This window comes from Abramis brama (genome assembly GCF_963993115.1).
Source record: "Abramis brama genome assembly, chromosome: 21".
Lineage (NCBI taxonomy): Eukaryota > Metazoa > Chordata > Actinopteri > Cypriniformes > Leuciscidae > Abramis > Abramis brama.
In genome coordinates this window covers 21954331-21967810 of record NC_139983.1, presented here as the reverse complement: position 1 = coordinate 21967810, position 13480 = coordinate 21954331, and the positions used below count along the sequence as shown (strand labels likewise).

At 39.9% G+C, this 13480-nt stretch overlaps 1 protein-coding gene across 4 annotated transcripts in view; it reads right to left on the bottom strand.

The window, feature by feature from the left end:
* Window positions 1-12060, bottom strand: part of qkia (QKI, KH domain containing, RNA binding a) — a 71806-nt gene extending 59746 nt beyond the window's left edge. For 3 of the 4 annotated variants that reach the window (XM_084096097.1, XM_084096096.1, XM_084096098.1), the window contains exon 1: window positions 11633-12038. In XM_084096097.1, coding sequence (XP_083952223.1) covers window positions 11633-11777 — 145 coding nt within the window. In that variant the 5' untranslated portion in view covers window positions 11778-12038. Of the gene's footprint in view, window positions 1-11632 lie in introns of all 4 variants that reach the window. The other variant, XM_084096095.1, reaches the window with a different exon arrangement.
* Between the last annotated feature and the right edge of the window lie 1420 nt (window positions 12061-13480).

Below are 13480 nucleotides of genomic sequence, written 5' to 3'. Positions count from 1 at the left end.
AGGAAGGAAGGAACCAGTCAGTAAATGTGCTAAGAGCAGATAACTCCTTCCTCCTGGACAGGACACCCGCCCTATCCTCCTGAAACATGGTAACAAACTTGCTTAGTACGACAAACCAAAAACAAACAAGAACAAACTGAACATCTTTGTTCCCTTCTCCATTTAAAACCAAACTTATTCAAAACCTCTTTAAAATAACTTGCTGTGGTGTCAAAAACACCAGTATTAGCACTAATCACCAGTGGTGTGAAGGAGGGCAGAACTGATCTGATTCTGTGGTTTCGTCTCTGATGTGAGTGGACAAAAGCTAGCACTGGCGAAAACCGCCGGCTTGTGCGTCTGCATTGAACTACTCTTCCTTTTCATCATCTCTTCTTTTTTCCTGTCCTCTATTAGCACGAGATGGAGTGGCAGAGCTGCATTCCTCTGCTTTTAATTAGCAGGAAATGAGGGCAGCCAATGACAAGGACCATTTACACCAGTGAACGAGGGAGAAGAGAGAGTGAGTGAGATCTCAAGGTGCTAGTTTTACTATGTAACCGATCTCATAAGAGATGCCTGGGGACACGGGATGGCAGACAACACAAAATGCCATCCTTCACGGAGTAGTAATGACAGCAAAGCACTCTGGTTAACAGCACCACAACAACAGAAGCTTCCAGACAAGCCTGAGCACAACCGTGCATGACAGGAAGGAGACTGTCTGCCAGTCTTGAAGACATGTTACTTATGTTAAATCACATGTTAAGTGATAGAGGACTATATTATAGAACTTATTTCTCACTCCGTCACTCTTGTGGTTCATTTTAATATTTAGGTATCCTGGGCCACCCATATCACAAGACGAAACCTGTAATAAGAGCGATACGGTATATTTATCAAGAAACTTTCCAGTCATGCAGTGCAGATCAGCAGATGAGATGTGTAAAACCAGTTCATTGGCATTCTGAAGTGAAACTCTGCTTCAAAATCCAAGGACCAATCAGAAAGCAGAGCTACCTGGAGGTTCAGTCATTAATATTAGGTTGCCTACGGCAACTAGGGTAAAACAAATATTTGCAGAAATTCTGTGCATGTGCGGGAGAGGGAGTGAGGGGAAATGTGAACTGATTAAAACTCCAGCGTTAGATGGACAACAGTAAGATGTGATTCTGCTCTTCACACACATTCATATATGTGAAGAAAAATGAAGCGCACAAGAAAAAAATGATTAAAATAGATTCACAATGTCGTGACCCAACAGCTGTCACAATGGGTTTTGTCCACCACAAGCTTTCAGCTGATGGTCTTAAGGACAGGAACTGAAGGATGCAGAGAAAATGGAAAGAAAGTTTAACATAGTAAAGCAGCGTCCGCATGGGACTCTTGACTAATGCAAACAGACAGACTCTCTTATAGACTTTAAATGTGAGCAACAGTCTTTAGTTAAAGAGAGGAGATGCAGGCCTCTGGCAAAGAAAGAGAAAAGGAAGGAGAAACAGAAAAGACACCTGGTAGAGATCTGTCTGTGACGCATAGGAACTGCGACTAAGCCAAAATATTCTACGCAACTCTAGACCCAAAAATGGGATGCATGGTTGTTTTTGATAGAGTTGTGGACAGAAGTGAAAACATTGCGAAATGAAAATAACTAAAATGCAACTAACCACATGATGCTAAAGTAAAATACATGCAGGTAACTTTTAAATTGGAGTTAACTTGTTGACCCGAATTGGTGACAAGTGGCTCAACCATAAGTTTATCAAGCGACGAGAATACTTTTTGTGAGCAAAAAAAACAAAAATAATGACTTTATTCAACTATTCATTTTCTTCTGTGTGGGGCTCTGATGTGAGTTCACACAGTGTAACTTCTGTGTTGTACATCACGCTGATCGTGTGTGATGCTGGCTGCAGTTACACTACGTGAACTCACTCAGAGGACCACACAGAATAAAATGATAGTTAAATAAAGTCATTTATTTATTTTTTATTTTTTTCCACAAAGTATTCTCGTCGCTTGATAAACTTATGGTTGAGCCACTGTAGTCACTTGGACTATTTTAAACATAGTCTTTATTAACTTTCTGGGCCGGCAAGTTTCAATCCCATAGAAGCCTATGGAGGAGTGATCCAGCTCTCAGATTTAATCAAAAATATCTTAATTTGTGTTCCGAAGATGAACGAAAATCTTACGGGGTGAGTAATTACTGACAGAATTCTCATTTTTGGATGAACTAACCCTTTAATCAAAAATGATCACACATCCAACCAGACTGCAAATTCATCTGTTACTTTGTAGAAGCTAGGCAAATTATGTGGATGCCAACATGGACATGTCCATCATCCTCAAACCATAAACAAAATTACTTAATTTTTTTTTGAAGGGCAAATCATATACATCAAATAGATATTAACAAATCACACTTCTGCTGTTTTGCATCCATTTATAAAATGTTATGTTTTTCAAAGTGTTGGCTCAATGGCCCCATGTAAACTACTGTTCAAACGTTTGGGTCGTTACTTTTTTTGTTTTTGAAAGAAGCTTCTTATGCTCAACAAGGCTAATTATTTGATCAAGAATACAGAAAAAAAAAAAGAAAAGCTGATGATGAAAAGCTGAATTTTCAGCAGCCATTACTTCAGTGCCACATGATCCTTCAGAAATATTCTAATATTCTGAAAATGTTGCTTTGGTGCTCATGAAACATTTATTATTATGATCAATATTGAAAACTCTGCTTAATATTTTTGTGGAAACTGTAACATTTCTTTACTACAAATTTCTGATGGATAGAAAGTTCAAAAGAACAGCATTTATTTGAAGCAGAAATCTCTCTTTACATTATAAATGTCACTTTCTTTACATTAGTCACTTTTGATCAAAATGATGCATCAAGCATTTCTTTAAAAAAAATGTTGGAATGATAGTGTACTACACGGCACTATTAATATTATATTAATCAATTTAATTTTATAGTAATATGTGTGTAATTTTCTTACTGTTTTCACACTTTACATTCATTGTGAAACCTGGATTGTGAAGCAAAACCATTTTGCAAGGTTCACCTTTAGGAAACAATTAACAGTTTAAACCAAATGTTTTCAAACTTTTTAATGCCAAGGACATACAAATACTGACCACATTGTGAGGGATTTCCTTCCTAAATATCAAGGCAGCCACATATTTTTACATAGACAGACCCATTTACATTGTATAAAAAGAGCAAATGTTAATTTAAATTCTCAAATAATCAAATGTATTTTATAGAAATTTACATTTATTTATTTTTGTGTGTGTGTCAAATTTTACCACCCCCAGGTCCAAGTCTGAAAACCCCAACAACAACAGTTTAAAGAGAATCTTGCACAGTTAGTTGGCTAAACTGTATCAGTGTTTATTGTTAGCTACCTGAACAAAATCCATTTATTTGTTCAGTCAACTGAAGGTCTGTGGTCTGTTAACTATATCAGGATGGCTAAGAATGCAATTGTGTCCGTATACACGTGTAGAATGGGTTTATGGCTTCCTTTTACTGCAACAGGCTTATCTAAACCACTTCAATCATAAAGCCAAATTCATTTATGATCTCGATCAATGCTTTGTGTGGCTACTGTTGTGAGGCTTTCTGAACGTTTAAAGAGTGAAAGAATGCAATGCCTCACACAATCAGCATTGTGCTGGTCACACCGGGTGCAGAAATGGCTCAAACAGGAAACTGTAACCGAGGTCACATCCCGTATGCCAAAGCAGTGATGTCATGTGTGTATGAGAGGGTTATGTTGAACGCATAATGCTTCATTGTTCGACTGCAGACGTGTCTGTGAGCCCACCCCGCTCCATGCAGGCTGACCTCATTCACAACATACCATTTGTCTTTCCATGTCTCTTTCTCGCTATTTTCTGCCACCCGGTTCTGTTCGACCCTGCCATCGCTCTCTGTGCACACAATCAATCTGTTGACCCCACTAGCATGCTAAACCTTCTCACAAAGTGCAGTCATGACATGGTCTTTTTTTTTTTACACATTTAAGAGCTAATTGAGCACAAATGCAGCAGTGTAACGAGGAGCTAGCAGAAAAAGACAAAGCTTTGTGCAGCACGAGGGGACGACAGTGGCTTCTCTGTTGCGTTTGACAGCGGGATAGATGGAGGCAGATATAACATCCACAGTGAAACAAATCTCCCTCACACACACAGTTGGCTGTAGTGGAATGTTAAAATTACAACAGGTGACTAAGCTTCAGTGAATGCTTTCAGTTTAGCCTTTAGAACACACAAACACACAGACAAAACTACAAAAGCTTACACAAACACACTCAAGTAGAGTCATCTGCCCAGAGTAAAACAGCTGTTTGCGTTTGTTAAGTGCTTTATAAATAGTCAATGGTTTGTTCTAGAATGTTGGTCTTGGTTTCACAATGTCAACCAGATTTTCAGAACAAACAAAAGGTGAAGAATTAGGAATTTCCCTTGCAGTGATTTTAAGTGTCTCAACATTGCGATACGATAGGCTTTTATTCACATATAAACATTCATGTTTGTTTGACGTGCGAGAGCCAAATGGGTTCATTCTCGTGTTATGCAGCATGTTTGAGCTTTCGCAAGAACCAATGAGGTTTGTTCTCGCTCGTCAAGCAGGTTCGGTTGAGCTTCTGTAAGTTTGCTGATCAAAGATTATATGTCAATAGAAACTTAAATTTAATCTGTTCATCATATAAAGCGATCGTGTCTCTTCAGAAAATTTGGTCAAAACCGCTCAATTTATCTGGATTAGTTTTATGATGTTTTTATGAACTTTTTGAAGCATCAAAGTGGTAGTTGCGTAGCTGTCAATGGAGAGTACAGAACTGGCTCATATTTCATTAAAAATATCTTCATTTGTGTTCTGAAGATGAACGAAAGTCTTGCGGGTTTGGAACACCACAAGGGTGAGTAAATCACATTTTTTTGGGTGAACTAATTCTTTAAACAAAGAGCTAAATAAACGGGCCAGAAAAAAGAAAAGGAAAGTAGACATGGGATACTAATACATAACTATTGCAACAAATGAGGACATAATCAGTAATCAATGAAACTGAAGCTAAACAGAGCAGAGAAACAGGGACTAAAGGAAACAGAACAAAATGTCAAAATAAGGGTCCACATAACAGAAAAATAAGCTTGTTGGGCTATTGTTATATGTAGGCTATAACAGTTAGTTCCAATCCTCGAATCGGACTGGACTAAAGGCTAATAGTAATAGTAAAGGACAATAGTATCCAGCATCAGCACTGCTTGTCCCTGCGTGTTCTAGACAGGCTCTCAGTCAGTGCAGGTTACATTGTTACGCCACTAGGTGGCGGCAAAGGACTGTCTTTGAGTGAGTCATTAAACCGTTCATTCAACTAATGTTCAAAAACGCAGATTCATTCTTTAATAAAAACAAGGTGTTGAAATTATTCTAACTTTGAGCTCCACATTACAAGGCTCAACCGACCAGCAATGCATTGCCGGGGTAACGCTGGAGGCCATGTTTCACTGCATTGAGACCATTCCATTGACCAGCGCTGACGCTATTCATAGGAAATACCCTTAAACGTTAAAAGAATGCTACGACAAAGATCGCTTTCCTCTTTGGACATGGCAATTAGCAAATGTATTTTTTTCACGAATATACTCTTGACCTGAAGGACAGGCGCAGGTAATCGCACACGCTCAGTTGATCGCTCATCACTCAATCTCTCTCTCTCTCTCTCTGTGTGTTTACTAGGCTTGTTTAGTACAAATCTACAGAGCCTCTGTACAAAAGTACACAGAATCTTAAGTAAAAAAAGAGCCAAAAAAGAAACTATTACATTCTTCCCTGTTGTTATCTTTATCAACTTGTTTAACATTCAATACACATGTATGAAGTGTAAAACAAGAAGGGTTGAGCCTTATGAAAAAAGAAAAATATTGGCCGTTGGCTTGTCAGTATCAGGTGTTCTGGAATGCTACTGCGTGTTCAGAGGAATTATGCGGTCCTAACCTTGCACAGCAAGATTCCAACGGCAAGCAGTTTGTTTGTCCGCAATGAACCCGAATATGCTGTGAGACGAGACACAATCACACTTGCAATGCAGTGTGTAAAACATTCAAATTTCATGACTGCAGAGATGATGTATACTGTTTAAAAGTTTGGGGTCAGTATTTATATATTTTTTTTTGTTGAAATAAATGAATACTAAACTGATCAAAGGTGCAAGAACCCTTCTTGTGAAAGTGAGAGAGAGAAATATTCTATTAGCAAGTGAGAATTGTGTCAAAAATGCAACTACAGATGATGTTCTGAACAGAATCAGTCTGACATCATTTACTATAGAAAAGACACAGACAAATAACCCACTTATATCACAATGACATCTGTGCTCTCCCAGGAGGCCTGGTGCATGGTACGCTCTGATTGGCCCTCTATTAGGCAACACTCAAAACAGACAGAAACACATAGGTTTGGAGACACCCATTTCTGCAGTGAAAAAAACCCTGCAGTGTTGCCTATCTGCTGCTGAGAGCGAATCGGAGGTGAAGAGTTGAAATCGCAGGGTGAGACAGTCAAACAGAACCACCTCCGGCCGAGGCCACGGTCCATGTGGATCAATTCAAGGACCATTTTCCAGCCCAAACAAAATAAGAGTGATTATTATTATGCCTAATTACAGCATTTAAGGAAACAGAACAAACATTAGATGGATTGAATTGCTTAATAAATGTGTAGATGAGCACAAAGGAATACTGCTGTCTGCTTTAGCCAAACAATTCCTCTGTTGCTCAATTAGGGAGAGTGAGAACTCAAGGAAAACGCAACACGGTGTCGCCAAGCTGCTGGTTTTAAAACAGAAAAACAGCAGAGAAATGGCATGAAAGAGGAGTGTGAAGGGGTGTGGAGATATTTCAGGCAGTTGTGGAATGTAAAAGGGTGGAGCCCTTCCCCCATTCCGGAGAGAGAGGATAAACACCAACCGCTCCTGGATAGATTCTCCAGACCACATTAGAACTACTCACAGTTAAACTACAGACACACACATTGCCTCGTGCTATAAAATCATGACTTTTAGTTGAGAAACTGTTTTTGGTTCTTATGAAAAGGACTCCTCCCCTTCCAAAAACACTGAATCAGCCTCTTCCTGTGCAAGCTGGCCCATGAAAGCCCTGCTGTTCTCCTACAGGGAGCACATGAGCATGAGTGTAGCTAGGAATTTAGTCACCGTGTCTGAAACATTGCATCTGTTTTAGCCTATCAGGATCCCAGCTACAGTGGCAAGAAGAGAAGTTTTAATCTGGCTCAACGAGAGCGAAAATGTTGCAGCTGTACCATCTAAATAAATTCTTCACTGTATGGAAAAGTTGTTGAAGGGTGTGTGCCAGTGGCTATGCGGCATCAGGCGGACAGCGGTACTGGCAGGGCCGAGTCTGATAAGAAACCCCTGCACTCGTAAGAGAGACCCCCTGATAACAGGGCACAGCCTGACGCACACAGACATGACTTTATCAGGGGCCACACAAGGGCCGAGTCAGGGGCCAGTCCACACACACACCGCCACTGGGGGGGGGGGAGAGAGAAAATGAGCGAGACTCCTCTGTTCCCAACGCTAACCCTGTCAACCTCTTCCTGCTATCCAATTTATCACCGCCCAGCAGGACACAGAAAAATAGAGAGAAACAAAGATAGAGAGAATAAAATTATCTGCACACTCACTCTACTGAACCCTGGCTCGAGCCGAGCACCTGAGCTAATGGATCCAGCTAGCTAATTAAACTAGATGCTGTAAAGGGGTCCCACGGGTCCAAACCTATAAGAATCACTTCCTGTTAACACCTGGAATGACCTCAAACACGCTGCATCTAAATTAGTGTACTTTCAGAATACTGAATCTAAAGAAATTAATTCCTGATTGCTGATGAAGAAGGAAATTTGTTACTTAATTACAGTATACAGCTTATGCACGGAGCAATCAGAATCAAGTTTCTTACAGGATTATATTTATTCCAGAGAACTAATTAATATAGCTACACACTACCATTGAAAAGTTTGGGGTCATTAACATTTATTGAGGAAGGACGCATTAAATTGGTCAAAAGTGACAGTAAAGACTAAGATTTCTATTTTAAATGCTGTTCTTTTGAACTTCATATTCATCAAAAAAATCCTTAAATGTATCATGGTTTCAACAAAAATATCAAGCAGCACAACCCTTTTCAACATTGATAATAATAAATGTTTATTGAGCACCAAACCAACCTATTGAAGGACCATGTGCCTGAAAACTGGAGTAATGAATGATGTTGAAAATAGTTTTGCCTTCACTGGAAAAAAAAAAAAGATTTTAAAATAAATGATTATTTTTTAATCAAATCAATACAGGCTTGGTGAGCATAAGAGCATTTTCAAAAACATTCTGATGACCCCAAACTTTTTAACGGCGGTGACCGCATTTCTAAGAGCCACAGAAAACACAAACAACTTCCAGATAGAATCATTTCCTAACAACCTGTGTGAGCTTGAGAAATCAAGCTATTTAACCTTGACTCGTTCCTTCCATGTCTGTGTCCATTTCTGAACACCCAAGCATTGAGCTCTGGCACTGGACTCAGCTGCCACTGACTTATCAAAGACAGCTCTAAAAACACCCGCAGGGTCACCTCTGAAGATCACAAGCATTCTGCAAACCTGTCTCTCTCTCGTCAGCCTGACACACACTTGCGCAGTGCGGGGAGAGGGAGGGAGAGCAGTTGTCTTGTGCAGGGAACAGAGAGGGGTGACGAGGGAGATGTAAGGGTGTTGGTTTTCCTTTGCCATGACAACAGCTGCAAACACACAATCCATTTGAGTTATGAGCGTTTGTGCGCAGCTGTCACGAGAACTCTTACAAGGAGACGACTCCGAGAGCGTTCCCACGTTTCACCTCCAAAACCCCACACGCCATCTCTTTCATACAGCAGAAAAGTGTGAAGCTGCAATGAAAATGTTTCAAGTCTGTGCTTTATTTACACATTAAACACTCCACAATAACAACAGCGGTGCTTAATGAAATACTACTATCTGTTTAACCTTCTCAGATCATTTTTTTGCTGAAAAACAACAACCTAGTGCTGAGAGAAATATTATAGTAAATAAATAGTGCCCTTTTCAACTGATCTGCAGCGTACCTCATCTTGTGATAGCACAGATCTGGAGTGAAACCTGATCTTGCATCAGTCAAGATGGAGCACACGGCCCCCCTAAAACTCGTGACAGACCAACACATCAGCCAATTTTTCCATTTCGCGATTATTCACATCAATAACTGTGTCCAGTAAACAGAAGAAATCATTCCGTCTAGTGTCAGCTCCATAATCTACCGCCAGCTTTGCCGATCAATATTGCACATTCAATTTCATCAATTCCGATTTTAATAAATGTTTATTTAATAAATGTTTAAAATGGCATTATATCACCAGTATCAGCAATTTAAAACTCCATATCGGTCTGATGTAAAGCAGAGGTCAGGAGAGATAGCAGACGCTGTGTGTAGCGGTACAAATTTTCCTCCCCACGCATTAAGTCTGAGTATTTACCGTTACAAATACATGACTGGCCCACATCACCCTGAGCTGCTCATTTGCATAGCCAAATCAGTATGCAAATACAGCAGAGATTTTACACCTAGTCCAATCCATGTGTGTCACGGGGGGAAAAAACGAAGGATGAAGTTGTCCTCTGCGGTTTCAGCATTTTTGAGTGGATTGAGGAGAACAGATTACAGCAAGAGAGGAGCAAAGTTCAGGTAAACAGAGCAGAATGAGAGCAGATACACAAACATGAGGCTGAATCACTGCAGGAGAAACTAACACCTCGCTGTTTGGTGTCAGAGCGCACAGCTCCATGAGAAATCTCTCAGGGAGACACTAAGGGACAAAGTAGAAGACTTCTTAAGAAAACACATCTGTGCCATTTACGTATAGAGACAGAGAGAGAAGAAAAAGTCCTGCTGAAGATGTAAAAACTTTTGTAGTTTGATAGCTCACCACTGTCCACATACTAAAACATTACGATGTTAAAGGAACAGTTCACCCAAAAATTAAAATGCCGTTTTCTCACATGTGTCATCCCAAACCTATAGATTTTCTTCTATGAAACCAAAGACATTTTGAAAAATTTAGTTTTTTTGGTCCATATATAATGGAAGTCAATGGGCTCCAAAACAGTTTGGTCTCCAAAGTTCTTCCAAATATATTCCTGATGAGTAAATTATGACAGATTTTATTTTTGTGGAATTATACCTTTAAAGCATGTTTTAGTCGTACAGTAAAACAAAAACAAAAAAAATGTCAATTCGTATTGAACATTTAAAAAATGTATTCTCTGAGGACAAGTCCAGTCATGAACTTGTCTCAAGCAGAAAAAGTTTTAGCGGTGCGACTGAACAAAGTCATAATCAAACAACCAATCTGAAGTGTGGTTTCTGGGGTTGTGTCGGTATGTGGAGTTGTGATCAGTCAAAAAACAAACTAGTTTATCCAGTGACGCACAGGGTGATTTTGCAACACGCCGAGAGAATAGTAGCGCAAACATAGCTGATATTGCGGCAGATTTTGCGGCTGCTCGTTCCTCTTTGTTACAAGACAAACAGAGCCGCGTGTTTGCACTTCAATAGAGCAAGCATTTGTGCACTTCATGAAACTAATGCAGACGGATAACGTGTGTGTGTTGGAATTCAAACCTCTCCGCATCGGAACAGAAGGAGATTAAAGCCTGACTAAACTACATGCTATTCAGACACAAACAGCGCGTGTAAATAAACGTGTGAAGTGAAGTGAATGAGTGACGATGCAGATACACAAGCTGCAATGAGAGAAACCTGCTGCATATCACTGCCACGGAAAGTCTTTCACCCTCCCAGATTGCATGGTAAAAATAAAAAAGCTTAACAAGCTATGTCAATGTCTAGAATAAACAGTCGTTTATGTTGTGCTATTGACACAGATGTGTCTAGGCATTTAGACATGCTGCACAGTGCCTCTCTCGCTCTCTCCATAGGGCGCATTCATGCAAAACTCATCTGAATGCCTCGGGGGGGAAATCTTAATCTGCAAACAAACAGCTAATTGTTCTGATTAAATCCTTAGTGTTCAGTTCAGATATTAATATTTTAGTATGCCTGGGTAAATAAACACTCAAACATTAATTCGAAAGAATAAACGATAAGTTTATTGTGTGCAGCTAACGTTACCAACTTAGGCTAACCTCACTCACACCCTAAAATAAGTTAGGAACCGTTCAAACGCCTGGCGATATGTCATTTACAACACGAGACAAACACTTAGAATAATAAACTCTTAAAAGATCTTAAAGTTAATAAAGAAGTGAAAATTAGCGAATATGACGACATGTAGAAGTTGTTGATTTAGCAGACTGCTAACAGCGCTAGCGCCCCACACACGAAATGAAGGGGGTGGGGGGATACTTTTCAAATTCTAACTGTTAAAACTGTCCAAAGCCGTTTAAACGTTTAAAATTAGACATGAAAAGTAAGTCTACTAAAAAAAAAGAAACCCCAACCGTCGGGTTGAGTCTCCTTCGCTGAAGGCAAATAGTTTGTGAAGTTGTGAAACACCACATACACACTCGTGGTTCAAGTTTACACACACGTACCTTCGTCCAAGAGTCTCTCCAGGTGTGTGAAGATGCCGCACAGGTTCGGTAAACTCGTCATGAGCTTCTTCTCGTTTAATAACTGCATGAGATAGTCGGGACTCGGCCTCGGTCTCTCCTTCACCTCCATCTCCCCGACCATCATCTTTGCACACAAACGCTCACAATCCTTCCCCCAGAAAAGAAAAAAAAGAAAACACAAAAGAAAAAAATAACGGTGCTGATCAAATCCCTCGTTCCCCCTCCAGGCTGCGGCAACCCTCTCCAAATATAATGTCTGATTTTAAGATGCAGTCTCTCTCTCGCTTTCTTTCTTTCTCTCCCTTCGATAGAGTCGCGCGATGTGGACTCGTCGGGTTCTCTTCGTTGAACTGAGCAAGCGCTACTGCTCCGGACTGCCACCAGTGCGCGTTCGCTGAGGAACCTCCGAGAGCGCCCGACCCGCCTCGCGCCCATTGGCTGCGTGCACGACGCGGACGCGCGGGGTGGCCAATCAGCGCATAGTTTTGAAGAGGCGGGACTAGTGCCTTAACCACATGAATCAGTGCCGGAGATGATGGACAGAGATCAGAGCCAATAGTCAGAAGTCACGGTCAGCGGGGATGAGATATTGTGAAACGTTGTGGCAACATGTCTGTGAAACAACAAGTTTTTGGCATTTGTGTTTTGATTGGGTGTGGTATTATTACGTGGTGTTTTGCTTTTATAACTGCATCGTGTTATGTGTGTTTTTGATTTGCAGTCAGTTTTGTGCCATGTAATGTGATTCTCTGTGTTTAAGGCAGGAAGGCACTTCACGCAAGAACTCGAACAAATCTTGCGTTACAAAATGTGTCGGAGCGCAACTTATAAACGAACTGTGTTTCTGGCCTTAAAATGTAGGTAACCTTTTTAAAATATCAGTCTTTTTGGTGTTATTCAATATACAATAGTCCTTCTGAAAATACGACGAAATACACTAAAGAACACATAAACATGTCAAGTTAAAAAGAAAAAAAAGAAGACTATTATCATTCTAGAGTAGACCAATGGTTCTCCCAAAAAATGAAAAAAGTGTCATTGTTACCCTAATGTTATTCCAACCCAATACGTTTTATTTTCTTCTGTGAAAGACAAGGAAATAATTAGTGAATAATGGCACAAATTATCACGTTTTCCTCATGGATTCATTCATTTTTATTACAGTTTTATGGTAGCCTATTTTTTGTTCACTAAGTAGATCAATCCAGTAGGAAGGTCATGTGGTATGGACATTAACCTTCAGCAGTTGTTTTTAGACCATAGCTTGGTTCTTTTGACCAATCTTGACCATATATCAAGCATCTCATTATTGAAAAAAAAAAAAAATGGATATCAGATCAGTTTCACATTCAACAGTAAGTGAGACACATATGAACAGACGCTATATCAGGTTGTGACTTCATGCTTAGCTGACCTTCTCCAGCTCCTCCGTTATCCACATGGAAGATAACAGGTCACATTCCTTTAACTATTGACAACACAGCAGCTAATAATATCAGATTTCTAGGCCTACTACCAGAAAAGGACATTATCATGATGACGCTTTCCTGTGGTTCCAAAGAGATTGGCTCCAAATACTGTCCAGAACTGGATGCACATGAGCAAAAAACTAGCTGAATGCATTTTGAGATGAATGGGAATGATCCACTTTTTATAGACCTCCTCATTTGTTGCCACAAACAAATATATCCATATGATTCACTACGCATCCTCCTATTCACTTGACTCATCCTTTCTTCATTTAATCTCATTTTTCAGCTCAGTCACCTATGTAACAGACTGAAAAGAAATCACCAATTTCTCAAGGCAGCACAAAAGATTTAGCAT